Consider the following 27,719-nt stretch of genomic DNA (forward strand, 5'->3'; position numbering starts at 1 on the left):
AATAGCATGGCTACGTGACTACATCTTAATTGTTCTCCTGGATCCAGAGTTGTTAATCCAGACTTTGGTGCCCACCCATGGGAGGATTAGTTATCACAGATACAATAGCCTACTTGATGTTTTTGACTTGGACTTACTCTTTAATGTCACTAATGTATTTAGTAAATTTGTGGGTTTCTTCTGAAATTTGCTTTTATTTACATCTGAAGAAAGTGATTAATATATATATATATATATATTTTAGACAAGGTCTAAACCAACCTGAAAAGGACCAATTGATTCAGTCTATTTATTAAAGAAAAAACAAATTATTATAAAAGAAATAACCAAGATGTGTTGTTTCAAGTTACATAGACATTATGGGTAGTCAACTGTACCTTTCAGTTAGTTATCAGATTTTACACATACCTCTGAAATTAATAGGCCAGGAAAATCAGTATTTCTTAAAGCTTCATCTGATTGAAATCAAAGTGCATTATTATCATAGTCTCTTTCCTCTTATCAAAAATGGGCACATGACTGATTACCTTCATCATGCTTCTTTCTTTACTTCCCATGGCCATGGGAACAGAATTAGCAAACGCCTTCTCACTAAGACTTATTCACTCAGCAACACGGCAGTGTCTCTGGATATAACTAGACATTTCTCCTACCCCTTTAAAGATGATCATATAAATTCAGAAGTAATTCTTATTAAAAAATATTTGAGGATATCTGGAATATTTTATAAATGTAACCTAACAACTAAATTACCCTGTCATTAGTCTCATAAAACTCAATTAAGTAAATTAAAAATTATTTTTTAAAAATGATCCTTATTATAATTTTTTTAGATTAGCATTATTCTGAATGATGAATTCAGTAACCTAAATTAGGAATTTTTAAATATTTCAGCTCAAAGACCTTAGGAAGCTTAAAGAAAATCAAAGTTAGCATGCTACAGGAGTATTTTCCAAAGGCAAAACATGATTTCAAATATTTTTGTTCACCACATTAATTTGTTTTTAAGTTATTGAGTACTAATTTGTTATTGCCTGGGAAACCCTACATAGATTTCAAAAGTAAAATCAAATGTTTTTAGTAAAATGTGTAATTTACATTTGCTATTAACTTTTTAAAGAGTAAGAAAATTTCATTAATAAAATCCTCCTGCCTTTTTATTACTAATTTCATGACACAGGTGGGGAGAAGAAAATTCTGATTTTAAAGTTTTAGACTGCTGTTCCATTGAAACAAGTAAAAGAATTAAGTTGTATATGTGTGTGTGTCTGTGTGCGTAAGATTAAAAAAAATTTACCAAAATTAGGTTTATTTTTAAACTTTGATTATTTTATAAGATATCATATGAGAGGTTTTAGGTTGTGCCTCTTTTTTAAGCTGTATTTAGTGTTGATTTGTCAGTTTTACCAAATGAATCAACCAAGTTAAATTAGATAAAACTTAAGGTAACTTTAACATTATGAATAATTCTTTTTCAACCATCAATATAGGACTTTTTGTAAACTTAGGTCCTAAGTTTCCTCTCCAAATTTCTTAAGAAAAAAACCTTAACCCTTGCTACACACACACAGATTACTCTTTTTGGGTATATATCTCATTAAGTTCCAAAATGAGCAAGAACTACAGAATTCAAGATACACCTGATCTGTCAGTTTTTCAGTTTCCTTGGGCTTTATAATCTATATGATAGAATGTGCAGTGGTAGCTGCCAGAAGGTGACCAAAGTTTATCTTATTTATGCCTCCTAGCTTTCTTTAATAAAAAGAATCATTGAGTTTGCATTATTTTAAAGGCCCCCCAATACAGTGTGGTTTCATTATTCACTATTATTATGAATGTTTCAGTTAAAGATATGAAACATGACAATTCAGTGTAAAATTTTTTGAAAACTATTAAAATTACAGTCATTATCTAACCTCAAGTACAGAAATGGTCCAGTTCAACCAAAAGGGAATTGTTTTTTCATTTAATTTTTATCCTAATGTCGAGTTTTAATATATTTGTATTATTTATATGTTAATTTATATTTTATGTCTATCTTTAGAGATAGACATGTTTAAAGGGAGTATTTCATCATGGTTTAATGATGTTATCCGTATGATCCTACTTGCCAATTTTACTCCCTCATCAAACTACGTTTTTACCTTCAGTGACATTGTCAACAGCCAGTTGATGGCAACAGACAGCAGATAATTCTGGCTTAAACAATTTTAGGGCAATATGAGTAGTAGGAGAAAAGGTTCCTATCAAATAAATGATTTTCACAAGAAACAGAGAATATATGTACAGGAAATGTCTGGATGAATAATTTTCTTTTGATTTTCTCTGATTATATCAGGAAATTTTGCCACAGGTTTTATTGTTAGTAACTAGGAGAATCCAGAGACCTGGGCTATATTTTGAGATTTTGTGGTAATGAGCTTTGCAACCTAGTTCATTCATTGAACTTCTTTGGCTCCCTGATAACAAAATTATCAGCTAAATTGGGGAGTTAGACTAAAGGTCCCTTTCAGCTCAAAGTTTCTGTGATTTATTTTAAGAGATAACATGGTACAGTAAAGACAGCAAGATTTTGTAGTCAAATTGACCAAGAGTCATGATCAGCTCAATCACCTATTAGCTGTGGCTATAATCAGAAACTTTGATACTTGAACTTCCATTCCTTCATTTATAAATTGAAATTATTAATACCAAATTAGTAATGCCATCGTGAGGTTTGAAATATTGTATGTAAAGCAACCAATAAAGTCAGTAAAGTGATGGCACCTAGTTGTTCAACCAGTGGTCAATGCTATGATTGTTACTCTTTGCAGTCAATGACAGGAATCCCGTAAAATTTACATGAAGAGCTGAAACGGCACTTGACCTAAAGTTTGGGACTTTGGTATTAGCAAAGCAAATTCTAGGAAGATAAAGGTTTGGAAGACTTGGGAGGGAGATGGACATTCTCAGCACAGAGAACTGGCTGTAGTTAACATTGTACAGCAAATTAGTCACTTGCACATAACCTACTTGATCGTCCCCACCTCTTTCCCCTTCTGCAGGTGAACGTCCCTTCCATTGTAACCAGTGTGGAGCTTCTTTTACTCAGAAGGGCAACCTTTTGAGACACATAAAGTTACACTCTGGAGAGAAGCCGTTCAAATGTCCTTTCTGTAGCTATGCCTGTAGAAGGAGGGACGCCCTCACAGGACACCTCAGGACCCACTCTGGTAAGTGCCACCAACTCTTTGAGTAGAAGGTAAAATATGAGAGCTCAGGAGACTGCTATAGCATAACACAAAGTAACTTCTAACTTTGGTGCATAGCTGGGAATGAGCTAGACAGTATTTTTATTTGTGTACACTGAATAACTGACAAATCTTGCAGGATGCATATGGCCCTTCTTTTTTAGACTTACAGACTTGGCAGAAAGGAGTACTGTCAACTGAAGAGTTTCAAGCCATTGAAGAAAACAGCTGTTACATAAATTTTCTATGATTTTTAAATTTTACAATTATTAATGCAGTAATTATGGTTAATCCAGAATAACGGAAAATCTAGTAAAATATCATTGTTACGTGCTGTTGTTACCATAGAGGAGAGGAAAGCTGTGATATTATTTTGATTGATATGGTACCTGGGCTGGGACCTCAGTGGGAAGTCAAATATCACTATTTTTAAACTTGAAAATATTATGCTCATTAGAAAATTGGCTGTGAGAGTGTTTTATGTTTAATTTTAACCCTCCTTGTTTCTTTAACTCTCAAACTATAGTCATTGGATGCTCTCTGAAACTCTTCTCTGCTTCATAAATCATCATTTAAAAATCTAGAATAAGTTTGATTTTATTTTAAATGCCAGAATATAGTGCATACAAGCAAAAGAATGATTAGATACCGAATGAATTTCATTTGGCTTTAGCATGAATTGCCATAACTAAGAAGTTAAAGGTAGAAAATTAATATAGAATACTCTTCAGCCAGTTTTATATGCTCCTTCTGTTCATAATGACGTATTAAAATTTAATTTTAATATGAAGATATGATGGAAGTGATATCTTCATCTACATTGACAAATTATATTAGAGAGTGCTGTGGGTTGTGAGGTAATGCTCATACTATCTTTCTTTACATTTTTCCTGTTAATCCTTAAGGCTTTACACAGTTTTTTAACGTGAATGTGAAATAATGTAAAACTATTCTAGACATTAACTCTTAAATTTGGGGCTGTTACAGAAAAATGAAATTAAAGCAAATATTAAACTGTTTTAAGTATATATTTTATATTCATCCCTGACTTTAAGCAGTTCACTCATTTCCAACTATCGCACATTATATTTTATTTAAAAATTATGCTGTGAAAATTATATCTTAAAGTGGTATTGTTTTATTATAAAAAGTATTCTTTATTGAAAGATATTTTTAAGACCTGACAGTTATTTCCTTTAGGTAGCCATGCACTCTGGCTTATTAAAGTATTATTCAGTTGACCAAGGATTATATAAAACATAGCTTTGCATGAGGATGAAGTTGAGGCAGAAATATAACTTTAAACATCTGTTTCCACTGGTCACAAAATTTACAAAACTGTGTTGTTTTTACTATCACGGTTTAGTGTATACATGTAATTTTGCCTGGTGATTGCTAGATTGCTCTTAGAAGGTTCACTGCCTGTTGACACCTCTGGAAGGCATTTGACAGTCATCTCAATTTGTTTCCTTGATTTCCTTTTTGTTCTTTCAAGAGATTTATCCCTGTGGGTAGTGTCTAAGAAGTCAAGACACCTTGGTTTTTGTGTTAGACGAAGCTGGACAGCTACAGTTGGTTTCGTTATGCAGATTAGGCATGGCCCATACAGGGGCTCCCGGTTGGTGGCTAGTGGAATGAGGGGAGGGAAAGATGTCACCCAAAGTAAGCCCCTTCCACTGGCTTTGCAAGGCCAGACCCTATAATTTACATGGTTCTATATAATTATAAAGTTTATGTGCATAGAGCAAAGCTGTTTCTATGAAACTGTACATTTTGTAAATAAATACATTTCTACTTTGAGGTTCAAAAAAAAAAGACATGGTCCCTTTAACTGCTATTATGCTGATTTTGCATTTTGGTATACTAAGTCATGACTTTTGCAGATATATAAACAGATATGCTCAAATTGGCTAATAAGGGGAGTTTAATGGAGGGATGAGGGGGGAGAGGGGTATCATCCACTTACTGCATCATCAAGGGGTGAAGTCAGTTCAGACCTACTTCCAACACTAACCATCACCAATGCTTTTCACAATATATATGGCTTTCTTCTTCCACTGCCAATTTCATCTTCCCCTTACTTTCACCCTCTTTTTAGACCCTGGTCTGGACAGGGTTCTTTATGGGTGATCCTGAATTCCTACAACATTGAGTATTTGGTGGCCCTTCCTTCCTTGGATTACTGTAGTTTTTCAATAACCAGCATTATTGAAGAAGTTTTTGTTAGAGATGCCCCACTAAATCTCCTGAGTTTCAAACATAGTTGGCCTTGCCCATATCATATAACAACAACCCCAGATCATTTTGGTAATCTGGAAAAATTACCAGCCAATAGCCCACTTCTCTTCCTGTTAATTCAGCAGCTTAAAATGCCCCAAATAGCCAGGGAGTAGTCTCAGCTTCCAATACAATGGTAACAGAACTCTGATCCCTGGTGGAAACATTCTTCCTTTGGGCACTGAGATCTCCAAAACCACCAATCCCAAGATTTCAGCACAGGAAGTGAAAATCCCTTAAATGAGTTATTTGAGGTATTTGTATTGTGTCCACTACTACCTTAACCTCTTTGTTCTCAAACTTATGCATTCTGGCAATGGAGGAGATAGATGACTTTTGGCATTTATCACATCCTATAGAACACACCCAAACTTCTCCCAGCTAGCAACTATACATGAACCACTCCACTGGTAGGCCACGTCATCACTCTATTTGGCCAAATGATTCTGGATGACGTGGCATGAGGTATGGCCAGCGAAATCTATAGGTTTGAGCCCATTTCTATATTTCCTTTGCCGTGAAAAGAATTTCCTGGTTAAAGTCAACATTTTAAGGAATACTATGGTAATTGTTAAGGCATTCTGTTAAATCCAGGCGTAGAGGCACATACAAAAGTACTGAAGGGAGGGGAGGTAGATCTATATACCAAATATCTATCAATTCCTATGAGAATAAATTTCTCCCTCCTTCAGGTTGAAAGAAGTTCATTGTAACCTGCCAGCCATTAATTGACTGGTCGATCACCTTGGAGAATAGTGCTGTATCAGTGTCTCAGCATTGGAAAGTGGTGAACTCAGCAGTTGTGGTAGTTAAATCAGCCATAGAGAGGGGCAAATCTATGTTGTTGAAGCCATACATAGTTTCCACCCTTGTTCCCATTGTCACTTTGTACGTGGGCCACTTGAGCAAGCACCAGGGTAGCTAGATAGAGAATCTGTCATCCATAAAACAGATTGTGTTATTGGCTTGGGTCACCCATCACATAATCTTGTCCAGATTACTAAGAGGGTTCTCCACGATGGAAGCCCTCCAGAGGGAATTCACGTAGTAACCATGTTGTCACACTTTGTACCAATTCTGAGAGGCACATCTGCATAACTCTCCCAAACCTTCAATCTCCAGTCTTCCAGTCTTGTTCTTCCAAGTCCTTGACCATATGGCCATGCCATGTATCATTACCTCAGCTATCTCTTCTTCCATGCAAACCGTACAATCTGAAATTCTGCTAGGGGGTTATCTTTCACTACTATATTCCAGGGGCAGCCCCCTTCACTGGGCCTATAACACAGTAGTTGCAGCTAATACTAAATACCATACAATCCATTTACAAGCTGGGTTCATGTGGTTTTATCCTACATTAATTGGTCATTGAGAACACCCCATGAGGCCAGATTGTGAGAGACTGTGAAGCAGTAGTAGCAGGTTTCAGAAACACGTGAGCTACTTGCTCATGATGTATACTTGGGCTTCCCAAACCTGTGTGATCCAAGTTTCATTTAATAATGAAATGCTCTTGTGCACGTCTTATTGTATGATATGTTGAATCGGATTAACACATAGCTCGTTTTGTCTAGTTTGGGCCACGTAGTCTTTTGGAGTCGCATGGCCTAATACTCAGTCTTAACAAGAGTCCAATAACAAATTAAGAGCTGCTTTTCAAATGGCAAATCATTACTGAGAAGATCACATATCTTTACTCCACTAGGGATTTGCATTCTGATGCTTCAGTGGCAGATGTCATACACCATCTTTGCTTACCACAGATATTTCCAAAAATCATTACATTTCTGGATCTTAGAACCACAGGTCTAAATAGCAGCTTTCATTACAGCAGAGGTACACCGCAGATTCATTTCTTGCCCCAGTCCCCTCTCAATGTTGGCAGCCTTGTTGATTATCTAGTACATGCATCAGAGCAGAACACCCAAACGTGGTATATCTTGCTTCTAAAATTCAAAGAGGACACCACATTTTCTGTCTCCTTCTTCATAATGAAAGGTACAAGGTGCAACAACTTATCATTTACTATAGACGCTCTTATTTCAACATGCCTACATCGCTAGGCCCCTAAAATTTCACCAATGCTGCAAATCTCAACTTTTCATAGAGATTATCTCCTATGCCCTAATATATGTCTTACTGAGGCATCTTAAGTGTTTACTACTTCCTGACCCATCACCAAATCCAATTAGTATGATACTATGAATGTAATGTTCCAGCTTGATGTTATGTGAGATGTCAAGATGAACAAGATTTCTTTGGACTATATTATGACAAAGAGAGAAGAGTTGACCCAGCCTTAAGGTAAGATAGTGAAAGTATGTTGACCCTGCATTGTGAAGACAAACTGCCTCTGATTATCTTTGTTGATAAGGAATCACTTTTAAAAGAAATTAAGTCAGTAGCTCCATACATGGTATCAGGTACTATGTTAATATGCTCCAGCAGAGATACTACTACTAGAACTGCTTCTGTAGTTGGCATTATGTGATTAAACTGTCATTCATCCATAGAACCATCTAGGTCTTGCATTAGCCTAACAAACAGCTTAAACGGGTATGTAGTAGGAGTGACCACCCTAGCATCCTTCAGTTTTCGTTTATTATCTTGGAAGAAATGATAGTTCTAGGGCTGCAGTCTCCTATATGGTAGCCACTAGTCACATGTGGCTGTTAAGTACCTTCATATGGTTAATGCCACATGTTGAAATTATATTTATTAAATATATTATGAAAATTAATTCCACCTGTTTAAATTGTGGCTATTAGAAAATTTTAAATTATATATGTGATTCATATTTTCATTGGACAGCACTGTTCTTGGCTTTTTATAATAGACCTCCTGCCATGGGTCAGGGAACCAGTGTAAGGGTTCTTCCCATTACTAAATGCATTTATTCCTATGATACTATAAGATGGACTTGGGTGAAGTCTCCATATATATCTTGACCTCCATAAGCTCCCAGTTTGACTGGTGGGCCACAGTGGTATTTTGGGTTCCAGGGATTAATGTCAATTCAGAGCTAATCTAATACAATTGTCTAATAACCTGCAGAAGGATTTGGTATTTTCCTTCTCCCAGTTCACAGTCACCCTCATAAATGGCCACAGGTGATTCTGGAATGGCTTAGAGGAAAATTCATAGCATACAGCGGTGGCCAGGTTTCAGGGCCCTTCTGAAAGGGACTCTGGCTCCACCTAAAATTATGTGACTCTGGATATGTGAATAGACTTAGGTCTGGGCAGTGGATAAGAGATCATGAATCCCACTATGGCGACTAAAGTTGGGTTTTTGCCCACAAGACCTAGACTTTTTCTGTCCATGTAAGATAGTTAGCAGCTTGGCAGTCTAACCATCGTTTTCATTCTTGGAGGATCTGTAATCCATTAGCCATTTCCATAGAACCCTGTGGCGCAAAACACATTGTTATCCCATCCCCGTGGCTTATTAAGATAACTGCACTTCCTGAAATTAATTTCTACCACAAAGCCTCTGCCATCTCAGAAGATCACATTGGATACATTTAAATTAGGGAGCCCAGATCTGTTGGTAACATCTATCATTGTTCTCTCCAGCCTAGAGAAGACAGTTACCAGGAAGCTTTCCAAGCACGCTGGTTCTTTCCTCACCAATGTAATTCTTTGGTGAGGCCCTTCCAAGGGCATGGTTAGAGGAGGACTGAACGGGGTCATTCATAATAGGTCCTTTCCAATATTCTTTTTCTGTTGTTGTTTGTTTGTTTTTGTTTTTTTTTTTGCAGTACGCGGGCCTCTCACTGCTGTGGCCTCTCCTGTTGCGGAGCACAGGCTCCGGACGCACAGGCTCAGCAGCCATGGCTCATGGGCCCAGCCGCTTCGCGGCATGTGGGATCTTCCCGGACCAGGGCATGAACCCGTGTCCCCTGCATTGGCAGGCAGACTCTCAACCACTGTGCCACCAGGGAAGCCCTTTTCCAATATTCTTACTTGAGCTTTTGGACTTCTACTTTGGTGTGCCAAGAAAATTCTGCCCTTTCAACTTTTCACTGTGTAAGCCATCATTGAATCAAGGATTCAATAAACCAGTCACTCCCACCTGCTCAAGGCAATATATTAAATCCCAAATTCCAGATGAATGCACCTATATTGATAAATTTGGCCTGATCTAGCATTTTAATTCATCTTCTTGGTATAAAACCCTTAGAATCAATCCATTTCCTTACATGCTATCTGGACTCCTTACTGATACAAATTGGTAAAGTTTTGCAATTCTTTCAGTGTACAGGCTGTCACCTCCTAAATATCCCTCGATTTTGGCTATATTAATATCTAACTTGGTATGAGCCTGGAGGGCCATGAGTGGTAACAGAAATGAGTCCTGAAAAGAATCGCCATTCTCTGATTGGGTTCCCGCCTCAGCTGAAGCAGTTGGAAGTCCTCTTACTATATGGAAAGGCTGATTTACGGGACTGTTGGTTTCCTTAAATGGAATGGTGGGGAGTGAAGACAAATGTGGATGGTTCGGGAGGGTTTAGGGGTTCAACATTCTGAACCTCAGTATTTGATTAGATCGTAACAACCCTTGTTTCACTCTTTCCCTATCATTACCCTGTTGCCAAGACCAAATGGTATTGGCTTTGCCCATTTTATTTAATATGGCAATTTCATAACCCTTCAAATCAGATTCTGGAGTTGGTCTTCAGCCTTATTTGCCCTGAGCCGTAAGTAAATAAGGACTCCCTTAAAGCTAACAGAGAACTTTGATATTTCACTGCTGTTCTGACTTGAGCATTCAGGACCTTCGATTTGTCCTTTCTCCTTTGTATAATCCTTCAGGCCATCAGAAGTAGCCATGTAACACTACAGTCTTCACATTAGACACCACCATTGTTGCTTCAGCAAGTAAAGACCACAACTCCTAAAGCTTTGCCTTGCATCTGCACTTCATACTACCATCAGTGACAATTTGAGTAATCATGTTGCTAGCACATGTCTAGAATTACCAGGATTTCACTAACTTCCTGAGAAGGAGGCCATTGCTATTCTCTTCAAACATGAGAAACTCAATGCCAGAATGCCATTTTGTCTGAGACCTTGGGCCACTCATGCTACCAATAACTATCAATCAGAGCCCTGATAGGAAAGCAGTAAGACACTCAAATGGGGAAAATGTGGAGACATTCATGAAAGCACTAATATTTACAAGAGAAGGGGTAGGCATAAAGAAAACCAACAGGGGATGGTTGCAATCCCATGTCTGAAGAGGTCACTGGAATTAGGAGATGTAGGAGACAGTCTTGAAACTGACCTTCAGTAGAGGAATGTACCCCTGCTAACCTGTGACTGAGGAATAAACACCTTGGCCTCACTCTTTCCACCCCTCCTGTCTTGCTGATGCCTTACATTAAATGAGCATAACCAGAGGAAAAAGGAGCCTATTGCTGAAGCCAATAGAAATTAGCCTCCTGCAGGAGTAGAGCAGAGCAGAGTGAAAATGGCTGTTGAGGTGAAAGAAAATATGCCACAGATTGATTAAATTTAAGAACTAGTGCTTAAACTTACTAGTATAGGGTATTAAGTGTAATGTAATGATTTTTAATTCTAATTTCTGTTTTTTTATAAATACTATTATTAATACGAAGTATCTTGCTTCCTTCTCTTCCATCCCAGCCCCTACTTTGCGTAATGAGTGCTCATTGTTTTATTTTATCTAGTTAGCTATTGTGTTCTACAGTATTAATACTGCATCTTTGCTTCCTGTGTTTTAGATTTGAAAATTTTCCATGTAGTAGGTTGGTAACAATGAGCCCAGTATTGATGTGCACTTACATATTTCTGTGAGATTTTATATCTATCAGTTTAAGAAAAATATCTGGAATACAGTATACATTCAATAAATGCTAGCTCGTTCTTTCTTTCCTTCTTTCTTTCTTCCTTCCTTCCCTCCCTTGTAAGATCCCATATAAGCTGAAAGTTTCTATTTGGAACTCTCTTGCATACTCTAGAGGACACCAGGTAGTGTCTTGATTTTGGTTGCATAGCCCCAATAGTTAGGTTATTGACAGGTAATGTCTGGCATTTCTTGAACTCTCCATAGGCATGAGGCACTGTGCTAAGCCCTTCCTATGGATTATTCGTTTAATTAACACTCCTTTACCTGACATGAGCAAAATCAGGTAAGTTTATCAATTAAAAACAGTACGTCTAGCAATATGGGAAATTCTTTTCATAAAAAAGGTCCTTAACATTTAAAAATATAAACATTGGGGTGGCCAAAAGTTTGTTCGGGTTTTTCCGTCAGATGTATGTTATTGGCCAACCCAATATAAAATATGCATTTAATCCTTTTTTTTAAATATATATATATAAGGCCAGGCCCTTTCCTTTCAGTGAGGAATTTAGTTATGGAATTCCAAGTAATTTTCCTGGCCTAAACCACACTCATATCACATCATCTCTAATTCCATTTTCAGTTTCTTTAAGAACTTAAAGACCTTGTGAAGCAATCAGACTTCTATTAAAGTTTTTAAAGATTTTTCTTCGGCTTCCCTGGTGGCTCAGTGGTTGAGAGTCCGCCTGCCGATGCAGGGGACATGGGTTTGTGCCCCGGTCCGGGAAGATCCCACATGTTGCGGAGCGGCTGGGACCATGAGCCATGGCCGCTGAGCCTGCGCGTCCGGAGCCTGTGCTCCACAACGGGAGAGGCCACAACAGTGAGAGGCCCGCATACCGCAAAAAAAAAAAAAAAAAAGATTTTTCTCACTAATTTTTAAGATTACCTTTGCCTACCTCCAATTCATTAGTGGTTTTTTTAAACTCACCTTTATTGAATTTTTCCAGAGTGGTAAAATTAGTTTTTATAGAAAGAATTTTCTTTCTGTACTTATTTTATTGGAATATGTATATTTGAATAATTTACTTAATTATGATAACAGGTACAGCTGGCATAAATAGGTTTGGCTAGAATCATAACTGACTGAACGTGAGTATCCAGTTCAACTGCTAGAAGTGTTTACATCGGCATACCAAAGAAGGGCCTGGGAGCACCAGAATTTCAGTATGCTTTTCAAAGGGAATGGAGAGACAGAAAGCTTCTCGCTAATATTATTCCTAGTTTACAGGTGAGGAGACTGAGGCACAGAGAGGTCACACGGGCAGAGCCTGAATTCAAACCAAGACAGTCAAACTCCAATATCTGTACTACATGCTACGGAATAAATGATACAGCCCCATATGTTTATTGCATCCTCTGTCTTGCTGAACTCTTTTAACTCAATGATAAAGCAAAAAAGAGTACTGTCTGGAAGTCAAGAGGTCAAGACAAATGGGTTTTCGAATGGGCTCATTGCAAATTAGCTGTGTGACTTTGTCAAATCACTTAATTTAATCATTTAATCTTAGGCTGTTCACATTATATGATGCTAATAACAATCTGTTATCTTTTCTCCTGGGATTTTGCTGCCCATCAGTCACTAAGATCAAACCTTAAAGAGTAAAAGGGTAGTCCCCACTCCCCAGGTTTTTTTTTTAGTTTTCTATTGTTTGTTTTAACTTTCAAAACAGATTTGCATAAAATGGAATAGGTCTTAAGATTTTCAGATGACCTTCATGGCACCAACATTACTTCTCTGCTACCATCTGCTAACGTAAATCTCAGAACCTTGATATAGACAGTTTCTGATTTTGCACTTCTAGTTCCAGATATAGTTTGTTCATTTAAAATGCATTCCCTTTTAAAGAATATTTTTGAAAAAGCTGTGTTGCTGAATGCCAGCAGAAGTGTGAAACAATGTTGACTTTTCCCTCCCCCACCTTTGCCACTTAGTACTTGAATGATATTTTTCACACTGGGATGGAAGATGCAGTCACACATTTGATTGCATGTTTTAAATTTTGATTACAGTCCTTGATAACATTCTTTTAATTTTGAAAGGATGCCCAATTTTATAAATAAATAATAAATCAGGGCTCCTTAAAGAGCAAAAATATTTTGGTAGTGTTTGCCAGTATTTGCTATGGAAAAGTTTGTTTTCTAACAATAATTTTATTTTTATTTATTTATTTATTTTTTTGTGGTACGAGGGCCTCTCACTGTTGTGGCCTTTCCCGTTGAGGAGCACAGGCTCTGGACGCGCAGGCTCAGCGGCCATGGCTCACGGGCTCAGCCGCTCCGCGGCATGTGGGATCTTCCCGGACCAGGGCACAAACCCATATCCCCTGCATCGGCAGGCGGACTCTCAACCACTGCGCCACCAGGGAAGCCCTCTAACAATAATTTTAAACAGTATAATACTATTTCTGGAAATAGATTAATATGATCATCTTTTTTCAATAGCAGATAATTCCTGTCAACAACTCCTAGATTTTATTCCCAACTTCTTAAGATAATAACAGGAGAAATCAGAACCTTTCTTACTTTTGTTATGGCAGTGCTATATCCTATTTATGAAATATTGTCCATTTAGGAAAAAAAAGTGAAATAATACAATCTAAGTTTTGTTTGTACAACAGTCATCAGTGTTTAATTTTTTTAAAACTATTTTCATGTATTATGGGTTAGAGCTATTCTGCTGATATTGATGCTGGATATTTCATTAGAATTGCTTTATTTTATTGCAGTATGTTGGCTAAATTTAAGATATCTAGCAATTGCAACCCTCTTTCTACTTTTGCCTCTTTGGAACACTCAAAAAGAAAGAATGACTGAGGAAGGAAAAAAAAAACCCAGATCCCTTTACATGTGAAATTTAAATGACGAGAAGGAAAGGAGAGAGAAATAAAGAATTGTATCATCAACAATATATCAGCTGGAGACCACAGTCAAATTTCTAGTCCATTGAGAAAGTAAACTACACTTTATAAACATATCCCAACCTCATATTAATATATAAGGTTGTAGGAAAATAAAAGATACTGGTTTATATTTTAAACTCTATCCATTAATCTGAGATTTACCACACAAATCATCTAATTTCCTTTATGCAAATGTATAACATAACATAGTATTTATGTCAGTTTTTTGTGCTGAATCAGTGCTCCTGCTATAAAAAATGTTTTATTAGTTTTGTCAGATTTTTAGTTTAGCAAGTGATTATAGTCCTTTCATTCTTAGAAATTTGATTAGTGTGCTTCATACGTTAGGTATTACTCCTTTTAATTGTCTTTATTATAGCCAGTACACTGGGGAAATAGTGTTACAATTAAGCCCTGGACCCCTATTAATCAAAACAATACTTAGCATACTTGTTATTTTTTAAATCTAGGAGGAACTAGAATTACATATTTTTTCCTAATTAACACTTCAGGTATATTTCTCACATACTCTAATGCAGTGCCCAAATATTTAAAACACAATAGAAGAGTATGTATTTTTAATGTATGGAAACTTATGTAATATATATGCATTATACATTCCTTTGTATAAATTGTAAAGAGAAAAAAGTAAGTAAGAATGCCTCTTGCGCAGTCTCAAATGTTTTTATGCCATATGTAAAATTCAGTTTTGGCCATGGAATTGTACTGGACTTACATTCTTACAAAAAAATATTCTTTGCTTAAAAATGGAATCTTTTCACTTGAAAATGAACAACCCTATGTCCCAAGGAAACTTATCCACTGTCTCTTGTATTCCTTAACACTACTGTATTTTTACATTACTTATTATAACATTAAGGTACTGTTCAGAGATATATAAATAAAATATCCTTGAATAAGCAGGTAAGTGTAGGAATTTTTTCTGATTTTTTTTTTGTTCATCTCATTTTAATAAAATAAGAATTACTTTGTGTTTTCAGTAAGACCTGTTATAAAAGTCAGAGGAAAACCTTATTAGCTTTCAGTTAAATCAGTATTTATTATATAATTATTTGGATATATCACCTAAAAATAAACACTTTTTAAAATTCGTTTATGTGATATATCTATAGCATATAACCCTAGAATATATCTGTTTGAGAAACCTTCCAGTGTCATAGTCTTTTGACTTAGGATCAATAAGCCTACATTATTCTGAGCAAATGTCTAGTTTATTTCCAAACACCTCAGTTATGTTAATTTTTACAACATGATTTTGTAATCTATTCAATGTTTGACAAATTTCACTTAAGAAGTTTTTTCTTTATGTCTGGTTGTCAAGTTAAAGCTATTTTGTCCTATAAAAAGCAACTGGACCAGATGTACCATATAAATATCCATCTGTTAAAACAACATCCGCCTCATTGTACATTTTTAGGTCTTTTATATAAGGACTGTCTTTTTGTTTTTTTAAGACCCTATAATTCCATGTACTATATTTTATCCATAAAAATAGCTCAGAAATATGGAATACTTGTATTAGTTTTCCTAATACTAATTTTTTTAAAAATGTATCAGTTCAATAGTGTACTGCTGCAAACTCAAAAGTTTGCCTTTTATTTTTAACTCTATTTTATATTTTGTTCAGTTATTCCTTTAACTATCATGAGAATATACCTATAGAATATTATGACTCACCCTGCTTCTGAATATATTTGGATGTTCACATTTAGTGGACTATTAAACCAGCTAACAGGCATTTTCAAGGTATAAACTACATGTTCTTAGAGAAGCTGGTAAGAAAAGATAGTTTTTTCCTCCTCTTCAAATTTCTTGAAAATAAAGTTGAAAAGTAGCATCTGGCTTGGTTTGAGATAGTGCTAACCTTTAACCATACTGTTAAAGAAACAAGTTCATGTCAAATGCTCTAGTTTTAAGTCTTCTCATATGGGACAGTCTGTTACTTTGCCATGAAGATGATATGCCCTCAGATTTACTGTCATTTCCTACTAAGGGACTCACTACTACTGTCGCATCATTTCCTTAAATTATTGACTGTTCAGGAATTCCAGAAACTAAAAGGTACTTCAAAGCACATGTGGCATTTGTAATCTCTAACTTTCTTGTCTAATACACCCTTTTCATCTTGTTTCATTTAAGTTATCTTCCTGTTCTTGTCTCTCCTTCTGCCTTCTACTCTTTGTTTTTCTCATAGGCTGTTTTCCCCCTAATCCTTCAATGTTTGCTTCAATATTACTTTGCTTTATTTTTCTGAGGTAAACAAAAAGTACATAAATAAGTACCTTAAGTTTCTATTACATATGAAATCTTTTTATAACATGGATTTGCTATAGGTTATAGACCTTTGGATATTAATAGTACTGATTATGTTGTAAAATAAGAGTTTAAAATGTCTGAAAATTAGGTATGCGGCTAAAAGATTATCATTATCAGTTATTTCCATATTGACATTATTTTAAAACCAGATCACCATGACTTTTCTAACAGATTTGCTAAAGAGATCCATTCAAACAATACTAAGCCATAGACCAGTATAATGATAGACATATTGGATTAAATGATGCTGGTTATAGAAATTGAATTTAGTGTAGCTCATTCATAGCAGTGATGGTGCATTTAGTGTAGTATAATTTGCCCTGCAGACTTCCCTTGAGAAGGAACTGTTTTCACCTGATTGTAGACCTGGCACCTGGCCCACTCTCTGGGTGATCTCCCAAGTGTGAACTTTGCCCACCCTTCACCCCTCCTTTCCTTCCTGGAGGTGGTAGATAGAGGAGGATTACATTGATAATTACACAAGCAGTGTCAGTTGCACATGTGATTTGCATAACTGTGCTGTGCTGATTTCACCTATCAAGTCCTGACACTTATGCTGGTGGTGCCTCTCTGTATGCTTTGCAATAAACACTGAAGAGAGGGGATGGGATTAGTGTCTTCATTCCTGACTCAGACACACACAACACACATGCAAGGCCCTGCCCATTGAAAGCTGACCAGGAGGGAAAGCCACTTTCAGTCAGGCCAGCTGCTGTGACCAGCCATGTGATTTCTACCCAGTAGAACACAAATAATCATTATATACTCTACCTTGTATGGGCCTTATAAAAGAAATTAAGTTTTTAATAGCATACACGGTCTCATCTGTTTCAAATAGTGGTATTCATGCTTCTTTAAATTTTTGACACTTATTTCTAGAAGGAGTAATGGAAAAGCAGTCTTTCTTCTCTAACACATACTCATCTGATGTGGCTGTCCACGTTGGCTCAAAGACCAAATCAGATTAGTTTACTTCTGGAATAAGCAGGAACCATGGACGTATTTCTTATTCTTCTCAGTTTTCTGTAGACAAGTTGAGTAGTACAGTTTTGCATCCTACTGGATGTTACTGTGGACAGCCTGAGCTTGTGGCTGTTTCACATTTTCCTTTCCACAGTGCTGAGTCTGCAGGCCTGGCATGTTTGGAACTCCATGGCAGAAACAGGAGGGCAGCATGCCAACTTCTTTACTTACCCATTGTCCAAAAATGAACATCACACTGTTTTCTGTTTTGTTTTGTTGAGGGTTTTTTTTTTTTTGTAAGCTAACCTCCACCCTCTCCTTTTATTTTTCCTACTTGATCCGTGCATGTGAGTCAAAGAAACCTGTTCATCCACAGCCTGTACTGTCTTGCCAATCTTGTAAGAAAACTCCCAAATGTTAGAAAACCATACAAATGAGGTAAATAAAACCCAGTACCATTCATTATAAGCATATAAAATATACTTAGAATATAATTAAAATTTTATTTAAGGTATCATAAATCATCAGTCAGCGTGGTTTCTCTCTAAATTGTACAAAAATATAATAAGCATATAGATAAAAATGAAAGATCCTAAATTCTGCATCTCAAAATAAAAGATCTTACTGTATTCTCCTTTGCATCTGTATCCCTTATACTGTATCGATTGAATGAATGAAAGAATCTATGGATGCTTTCAGTTGGACATTCTTACATTAAGTAGAAAGTTAGTTTTTTAAGATTACTGGAGATCAGTTGTGGTTATATGTGTTTCCTAGCACATGATAAATGTCAGTCCATTGTAAAAATTAAAGTTAATGGCTAACATTTAATGGGCTCTTATTTTGTGACAAGCACTATTTTAAATGCCTTATTTTACAGATAAGTAGAGTCAGAATTAGAGAGAGAGACAGAGAGATAGAGACGCTAATATCCCCACAATCTATAGTTTTGAATATTATGTGTATGGTCCTTATGTCAAGCTTTATCTTATTAAGGTTATTGTTCTTTTACCTTATATTTTAAATTTATATTTTGCCAACAATGTATTATTTGGATTAGATTTTAAACATACACACAAGCACACAAAAGTGTTTGACATAATGAAACTAAAGAAACATATCATGCTTAAATAAACAAAAATGTTCCATAATGCTTGAGGACATATAAAAATTTAGAATAAAATAAATAAATCTAAGAATAGAATAACTCATCTATGTGAGAGTGCTTTTCAAAATTATGCTATGATATAGTAAAAATCTTACCATTATAACTACATATGCATATTTCGTACAATTTCCAATATATTCAGGAAAAGCTGGGGTATAAACTGCTTTTCCTGACTCCAGAGCCCATGCTCTCAGCTACCACACTCCTATTTTCCAATCTGCTCTTCATATAGCAGCCAGAACATTATTTTAAAAACTAGTTTAAATCATGCTATTCCTCTACTTAAAATCTTTTAATGGCTTTCCATTGTTCTTATAATAAAATTAAACTGTTAATCATGGCCAGCGGAAGTTCTGCCCACCTCTTCTGTTTCAGCATATACCACTCTACCCCTCATGATGTGTTCTTTGCCATGTGAGGTTCCTTAAGTTTTTCCCTACCCTTTTGGATTTTGCACTAATGATCCTAGAAGTCTCTACCTTCAGCTTTTTCCCCAGTTCTTGACATGGTTGCTTCATTATCCTTCAGATATTTGCTTCAATGTCATCTCCTTGGAGATAATGCCCTTCTATAAGCACCCTATCTAAAGCATCCTCCTAGGTCCTCTCTATCTTGCTGTCTCTATCATAAAGTCTTATAAAGCTTGAACCAGAATCTGTGGTTATCTTTTTTGTTTGTTTATACATATGTTACCTGTCTCCCTCCAGCTGAATGTAAGTTTGTGAGACTGTCTGTCTCCTCTGCCTTATTTATTAAGGTATTCCCAGCTCCCTGAATGGTGCTCAGCACATAATAGGTGATCAAAAAGTACTTGCTGATTAATTGAATGATGAGGGCCTTATGGTATAATGTACTTGTTCTAAAAAAAAATCCCCATAAAAAGGAAAGGGAGGGCTTCCCTGGCGGCACAGTGGTTGAGAGTCCGCCTGCCGATGCAGGGGACACTGGTTCGTGCCCCAGTCTGGGAAGATCCCACATGCCGCGGAGCAGCTGGACCCGTGAGCCATGGCTGCTGAGCCTGCACGTCCAGAGCCTGTGCTCTGCAACGGGAGAGGCCACAACAGTGAGAGGCCCGTGTACCGCAAAAAAAAAAAAAAAAAAAAAGGAAAGGGAAGAAAACACTGACCTATTCTAATTTCTATAGAGTCAGCTAATGCATATTTTTAATGTTTTTCAGTGTATGTACATTTAGATTTTTTCTTGTGAAATTAGATGTAGCTCAAGAGTGCTCTTTTTACTCACTCCTGGATAGTAAACATAACACACATGAGCGATGGCCTCTTTCAGTTGAAAATCCTTTGTGTTATGTGAAGAAGCTTTAAAAAGCTCTAATAATGAAACCACATTTATTCACTCAACACATATTTCTTAGCTATGTGCCAGGCATTTTTCTAGCACTTGAGATACAGCAGTGAAGAAAAAAGATCTTGCCCTGTGTAACTTAACATTTTAATGAAGAGAGATAGGCAATCAACAGTAAATGTAATAAATAAGTCAACTATATAATGTGTTAGGTGATGAAAGCTACAGGCAGGAAAAAAGTTGCCATTTATTGAGCATTTACTGTGTCAAGTACCTTGTTAAGTTTTCTATGTGCATATTTTTATATTTCTCACAAAAATCCTATGAGTTAGGTATAAATAGTTCCTTATTTAACTTAACCTAGGGTTCACACATAGACAGTAAGTGTTAGGGCTCTTATTTGAAAACTAAGTATGAAACCGTAGTATGGATATATGTATATATATCATTATTTACCTTATGTGAATACTCCATAAATTAGAGATTATCTACTTTCAATTTACTTGGACCCCTTTGATATCCAAATTTCTTTCTTACTTGCATTGTTACAATATCTGAAAGCCTTGCTTACTTCCCTGAGTTATTATAACATTGGAAAGTCAGATGAGAAAAGTAGTTTAAAGCAAGAATAGAAATCATATCAAAAAGGAAAATTTCTGTGATGGGATTATTAATTTATTTATTCTATAAGCCTAGAAAGTTCTTCCTTGACTTTATACTTTTTATTCCCCATGATAAATATTTTGCACATTTATAATAATGAAACAGTATCAAATACATCTGTTTGTCTTGTGTCTTAGATTTCTACTTCACCATCTCCTTGCTGTATTATAACTTTCTTTCACATTTGTAATTTCAGTGACTCCTTTTCTTATATTCGTCAATCAATCAGTTAAATAATTATTGTTACATTTGCTATGAGAGAGGTGGGCATACCTCTAAGTTCAATGGTTTATGAATATTATGTTTATTATGATTATACATACCACACTTGAGGTAGTTGGTAAATATCTGTGGTATGAAAAACAACTGACTTGTATATACTTTTAACAGCTGCAAAAATTCTGAGATTTCAGCATATTTGTTTCTTAAGTAATTAATTTATAGACAAATATAGAAAGAAGAAATAATTACACTCTCTATGATAAAGAAGATCCTGGAAAGCATAATTGTTACACTGCCAAAATATTTTACAATGTGTATTTCGTTCGGTTGCATTTAGCTTCCTTTTTTCAGGTGTTCAGTTGAAGAAATCTTGTGAAACTTGTTACTTAAAGAGATTGATAGAAAAGTAGATGTCAACAATATACATTCTTATGAAAGTAATCTTGCATGAGACTTCTTCTTTTTACAACTGTGCCTATTTTTTTCCACACTGAGCTAAAAATAAAAAGAAGATTCTTTTGCTTTCAATTGTCTGTGATAGTTTTCATTTAAAATGCTCATCCATACTTATGTACTGTTTTTCCTGGTGTTTGTGTCTTTATACTAAGTTTTTAATTTAATTCAAAAATTAATCATTCTACATTATAAAGCAAATGGAAATATTTGAATGGTTAAGTAATGTCAGCTCGGAGACTGGTTCAAGATGGCAGAGTAGAAGGACGTACGCTCACTCTCTCTTGCGAGAGCACCGGAATCACAACTAACTGCTGAACAGTCATCGACAGGAAGATACTGGAACTCACCAAAAAAGATACCCCACATCCAAAGACAAAGGAGAAGCCACAATGAGATGGTAGGAAGGGTGCGATCACAATAAAATCAAATCCCATAACTGCTAGGTGGGTGACTCGCAAACTGGAGAACACTTATACCACAGAAGTCCACCCACTGGAGTGAAGGTTCTGAGCCCCACATCAGGCTTCCATACCTGGGTTGTCTGGCAACAGGAGGAGGAATTCCTAGAGAATCAGACTTTGAAGGCTAGTGGGATTTGATTGTAGGACTTCACAGGACTGGGGGAAACAGAGACTCCACTCTTGGAGGACATACACAAAGTAGTGTGCGCATCCGGGACCCAGGGGAAGGAGCAGTGACCCCATAGGAGACTGAACCAGACCTACCTACTAGTGTTGGAGAGTCTCCTCAGAGGTGGAGGGTGGCTGTGGCTCACCATGAGGACAAGGACACTGGCAGCAGAAGTTCTGGAAAGTACTCCTTGGCGTGAGTCCTCCCAGAGTCTGCCATTAGCCCCACCAAAGAGCCTTGTTCGGTCACCTCAGGCCAAACAACCAACAGGGAGGGAACCCAGCCCCACCCATCTTCAGACAAGTGGATTAAAGTTGTAGTGAGCTCTGCCCACCACAGCAACACCCAGCTCTACCCACCAGCAGTCCCTCGCATCAGGAAACTTACACAAGCCTATTATATAGCCACCTCTACCAGAGGGCAGACAGCAGAAGCAAGAAGAACTACAGTCATGCAGCCTCTGGAACAAAAACCACATTCACAGAAAGATAGACAACATGAAAAGGCAGAGGGCTATGTACCAGATGAAGGAACAAGACAAAACCCCAGAAAAACAACTAAATGAACTGGAGATAGTCAACCTTCCAGAAAAAGAATTCAGAATAATGACAGTGAAGATGATCCAGGACCTCGGAAAAAGAATGAAGGCAAAGATCGAGAAGATGCAAGACATGTTTAACAAAGACCTATAAGAATTAAAGAACAAATGCCTAGAAGAATAAAAGAACAAACAAACAGAGATGAACAATAAAATAACTGAAATGAAAAATACACTAGAAGGAATCAATAGCAGAATAATTGAGACAGAAGAATGGATAAGTGACCTGGAAGACAGAATGGTGGAATTCACTGCTGGGGAACAGAATAAAGAAAAAAGAGTGAAAAGAATTGAAGACAGCATAAGAGACCTCAGGGACAACATTAAATGCAACAACATTTGCATTACAGGGGTCCCAGAAGGAGAAGAGAGAGAGAAAGGACCTGAGAAAATATTTGAAGAGATTATAGTTGAAAACTTCGCTAACATGGGAAAAGAAATAGCCACCCAAGTCCAGGAAGCACAGAGAGTCCCAGGTAGGATAAACTCAAGGAGAAACATGCCAAGACACATAGTAATCAAATTGACAAAAATTAAAGACAAAGAAAATTTATGGAAAGCAACAAGGGAAAAATGACAAATAACATACAAGGGAACTCCCATAAGGCTAACAGCTGATTTCTCAGCAGAAACTCTACAAGCCAGAAGGGAGTGGCATGATATATTTAAAGTGATGAAAGGGAAGAACCTACAACCAAGATTACTCTACACGGCAAGGATCTCATTCAGATTTGACGGAGAAATCACAAGCTTTAGAGACAAGCAAAAGCTAAGAGAATTCAGCACCACCAAACCAGCTCTACAACAAATGCTAAAGGAACTTCTCTAAGTGGGAAACACAAGAGAAGAAAAGGACCTACAAAAACAAACCCATAACAATTAAGAAAATGGTATTAGGAACATATATATTGAAAATTACCTTAAACGTGAATGGATTAAATGCTCCAACCAAAAGATACAGGCTTTCTGAATGGATACAAAAACAAGACCCATATATATGCTGTCTATGAGAGACCTGCTTCAGACCCAGGGACACATACAAACTGAAAGTGAGGGAATGGAAAAAGATATTCCATGAAAATGGAAAGCAAAAGAAAGCTGGAGTAGCAATTCTCATATCAGACAAAATATACTTTAAAATAAAGGCTATTACAAGAGACAAAGAAGGACACTACATAATGATCAAGGGATCAATCCAAGAAGAAGATATAACAATTGTAAATATTTATGCACCCAACATAGGAGCACCTCAATACATAAGGCAACTGCTAACAGCTATAAAAGAGGAAATCGACAGTAACACAGTAATAATGGAGGACTTTAACACCTCACTTACACCAATGGAAAGATCATCCAAACAGAAAATTAATAAGGAAACACAAGCTTTAAATGACACAATAGACCAGATAGATTTAATTGATATTTATAGGACATGCCATCCAAAAACAGCAGATTACCCTTTCTTCTCAAGTGCTCATGGAACGTTCTCCAGGATAGATCACATCTTGGGTCACAAATCAAGCCTCAGTAAATTTAAGAAAATTGAAATCATATCGAGCATCTTTTCTGACCACAATGCTATGAGATTAGAAATCAATTACAGGGAAAAACACGTAAAAAACACAAACACATGGAGGCTAAACAATACGTTACTAAATAACCAAGAGATCACTGAAGAAATCAAAGAGGAAATAAAAAAATACCTAGAGAAAAATTACAATGAAAACATGATGATCCAAAACCTGTGGGATGCAGCGAAAGCAATTCTAAGAGGGAAGTTTATAGCTATACAAGTCTACCTCAAGAAACAAGAAAAATCTCAAATAAACAATCTAAACTTACACCTAAAGCAGCTAGAGAAAGTAGAACAAAAACCCAAAGTTAGTAGAAGGAAAGAAATCATAAAGTTTAGAGCAGAAATAAATGAAATAGAAACAAAGAAAACAGTAGCAAAAATCAATAAAATGAAAAGCTGGTTCTTTGAGAAGATAAACACAATTTATAAACCATTAGCCAGACTCTTTAAGAAAAAGAGGGGGAGGATTCAAATCAATAAAATTAGAAATGAAAAAGGAGAAGTTACAACAGACACCACAGAAATACAAAGCATCCTAAGAGACTACTACAAGCAACTCTATGCCAATAAAATGGACAACCTGGAAGAAATGGACAAATTCTTAGAAAGGTATAACCTTCCAAGACTGAACAAGGAAGAAATGGAAAATATGAACAGACCGACCACAAGTAATGAAATTGAAACTGTGATTAAAAATCTTCCAACAAACAAAAGTCCAGGACCAGATGGCTACACAGGTGAATTCCATCAAACATTTAGAGAAGAGCTAACACCCAACCTTCCCAAACTCTTCCAAAACACTGCAGAGGAAAGAACACTCCCAAACTCATTCAGTGAGGCCACCATCACCCTGATACCAAAACCAGACAAAGATACAACAAAGAAAGAAAATTACAGACCAATATCACTGATGAATATAGATGCAAAAATCCTCAACAACATACTAGCAAACAGAATCCAACAACACATTAAAAGGATCATAAACCATGATCAAGTGCGATTTATCCCAGGATGCAAGGATTCTTCAATATATGCAAATCATTCAGTGTGATACACCATATTAACAAACTGAAGAATAAAAACCATATGATCATTTTCAATAGATGCAGAAAAAGCTTCTGACAAAATTCAACACCCACTTATGATAAAACCTCTCCAGAAAGTGGGCATAGAGGGGACCTACCTCAACGTAATAAAGGCCATATACAACAAACCCACAGCAAACATCATTCTCAATGGTGAAAAACTGAAAGCATTTCCTCTAAGATCAGGAACAAGACAAGGATGTCAACTCTCGCCACTATTACTCAGCATAGTTTTGGAAGTCCTAGCCATGGCAATCAGAGAAGAAAAAGAAATAAAGTGAATATAAATTAGTAAAGAAGAAGAAAAACTGTCACCATTTGCAGATGACATATACTATACATAGAGAATCATAAAGATGCCACCAGAAAACGACTAGAGCTAATCAATGATTTTGGTAAAGTTGCAGGATAAAAAATTAATGCACAGAAATCTCTTGCATTCCTATACACTAATGATGAAAACTCTGAAAGAGAAATTAAGGAAACACTCCCATTTACCATTGCAACAAACAGAATAAAATAGCTAGGAATAAAGCTACCTAGGGAGACAAAAGATCTGTGTGCAGAAAACTATAAGACACTGATGAAAAAAATTAAAGATGATACAAACAGATGGAGAGATACACCATGTTCTTGGATTGGAAGAATCAACATTGTGAAAATGACTATACTACCCAAAGCAATCTACAGATTCAATGCAATCTCTATCAAATTACCAATGGCCTTTTTTACAGAACTAGAACAAAAAATCTTAAAATTTGTATGGAGACACAAAAGACCCTGAATAGCCAAAGCAGTCTTGAGGGAAAAAAACAGAGCTGGAGGAATCAGACTCCCTGACTTCAGACTATACTACAAAGCTACATTAATCAAGACTATGGTACTGGCACAAAAACAAATATAGATCAATGGAATAGGATAGAAAGCCCAGAGATAAACCCACACACCTATGGTCAACTAATCTATGACAAAGGAGGCATGGATATACAGTGGAGAAAAGACAGTCTCTTCAATAAGTGGTGCTGGGAAAACTGGACAGCTACATGTAAAAGAATGAAATTAGAACACTCCCTAACACCATACACAAAAATTAACTCAAAATGGATTAGAGACCTACATGTAAGACTGGACAGTATAAAACTCTTACAGGAAAACATAGGAAGAACACTCTATGACATAAATCAAAACAAAATCTTTTTTGATCCACCTCCTAGAGTATTGGAAATAAAAACAAAAATAAACAAATGGGACCTAATGAAACAAAAGCTTTTGGAAAGCAAAGGAAACCAAAACAAGACGAAAAGACAACCCTCAGAATGGGAGACAGTATTTGCAAACAAATCAACGGACAAAGGTTTAGTCTCCAAAATATATAAACAGCTCATGCAGCTCAATATTAAAAAAACAAACAACCCCATCCAAATATGGATAGAAGATCTAAATAGACATTTCTCCAAAGAAGACATACAGATGGCCAAGAAGCACATGAAAAGCTGCTTAACATCACTAATTATTAGAGAAATGCAAATCAAAACTACAATGAGGTATCACCTCACACCAGTCAGAATGGCCATCATCAGAAAATCTACAAACAACAAATGCTGGAGAGTGTGTGGAGAAGAGAGAACCCTCTTGCACTGTTGGTGGGAATGTAAATTGATACAGCCACTATGGAGAACAGTATGGAGGTTCCTTAAAAAACTAAAAATAGAATTACCATATGACCCAGCAATCCCACTACTGGGCATACACCCAGAGAAAACCATAATTCAAAAAGACACATGCACCCCAATGTTCATCGCAGCACTGTTTACAATAGCCAGGTTATGGAAGCAACCTAAATGCCCATTGACAGATGAATGGATAAAGAAGATGTGGTACATATATACAATGGAATGTTACTCAGCCATAAAATGGAACGAAATTGGGTCATTAGAGACGTGGATGGATGTAGAGTCTGTCATATAGAGTGAAGTAAGTCAGAAAGAGAAAAACAAGTATCATATATTAACGTATATATGTGGAACCTAGATAAATGGTACAGATGAACTGGTTTGCAGGGCAGAAATTGAGACACAGATGTAGACAACAGACATATGGACACCAAGGGGGCAAAGCGGCGGGGGTGGTGGTGGTGTGATGAATTTGGAGATTGGGATTGACATATATACAAAATATGTATAAAATGGATACCTAATAAGAACCTGCTATATAAAAGAATAAATAAAATTCAAAACAATAAAACTAAAAAAAAAAAAAGTAATATCAGCTCTGTGAATTCAATGCTAATGTCTGTCTTGTTCAGGGTTGTATCCACTGCACTTGAAGACTCTCAATAAATGTATGTTAAATGAGTGATAAAAGAATTATATGGCCTTGCTGAACACTTAGCAAATCCTATAAAGAACAAACGTAAAGTACATTAAAGCTGGCAGTGTGTA

General features: G+C 36.3%; 1 protein-coding gene across 15 annotated transcripts in view; it reads left to right on the plus strand.

The window, feature by feature from the left end:
- The window catches only part of IKZF2 (IKAROS family zinc finger 2), a 227,721-nt gene that overhangs the window by 107,722 nt on the left and 92,280 nt on the right, over positions 1–27,719 (plus strand). For all 15 annotated transcript variants that reach the window (XM_089916418.1, XM_089916416.1, XM_089916413.1 and 12 more), the window contains one exon: positions 3,045–3,212. In XM_089916418.1, coding sequence (XP_089772544.1) covers positions 3,045–3,212 — 168 coding nt within the window. The remainder of the gene's footprint in view (positions 1–3,044; positions 3,213–27,719) is intronic.

The sequence above is a fragment of the Delphinapterus leucas genome, chromosome 8 (genome assembly GCF_059928025.1).
Source record: "Delphinapterus leucas isolate spDelLeu-1000000601 "Yukka" chromosome 8, BTC_Dleu_Yukka2, whole genome shotgun sequence".
NCBI classification, from domain to species: Eukaryota; Metazoa; Chordata; class Mammalia; order Artiodactyla; family Monodontidae; genus Delphinapterus; species Delphinapterus leucas.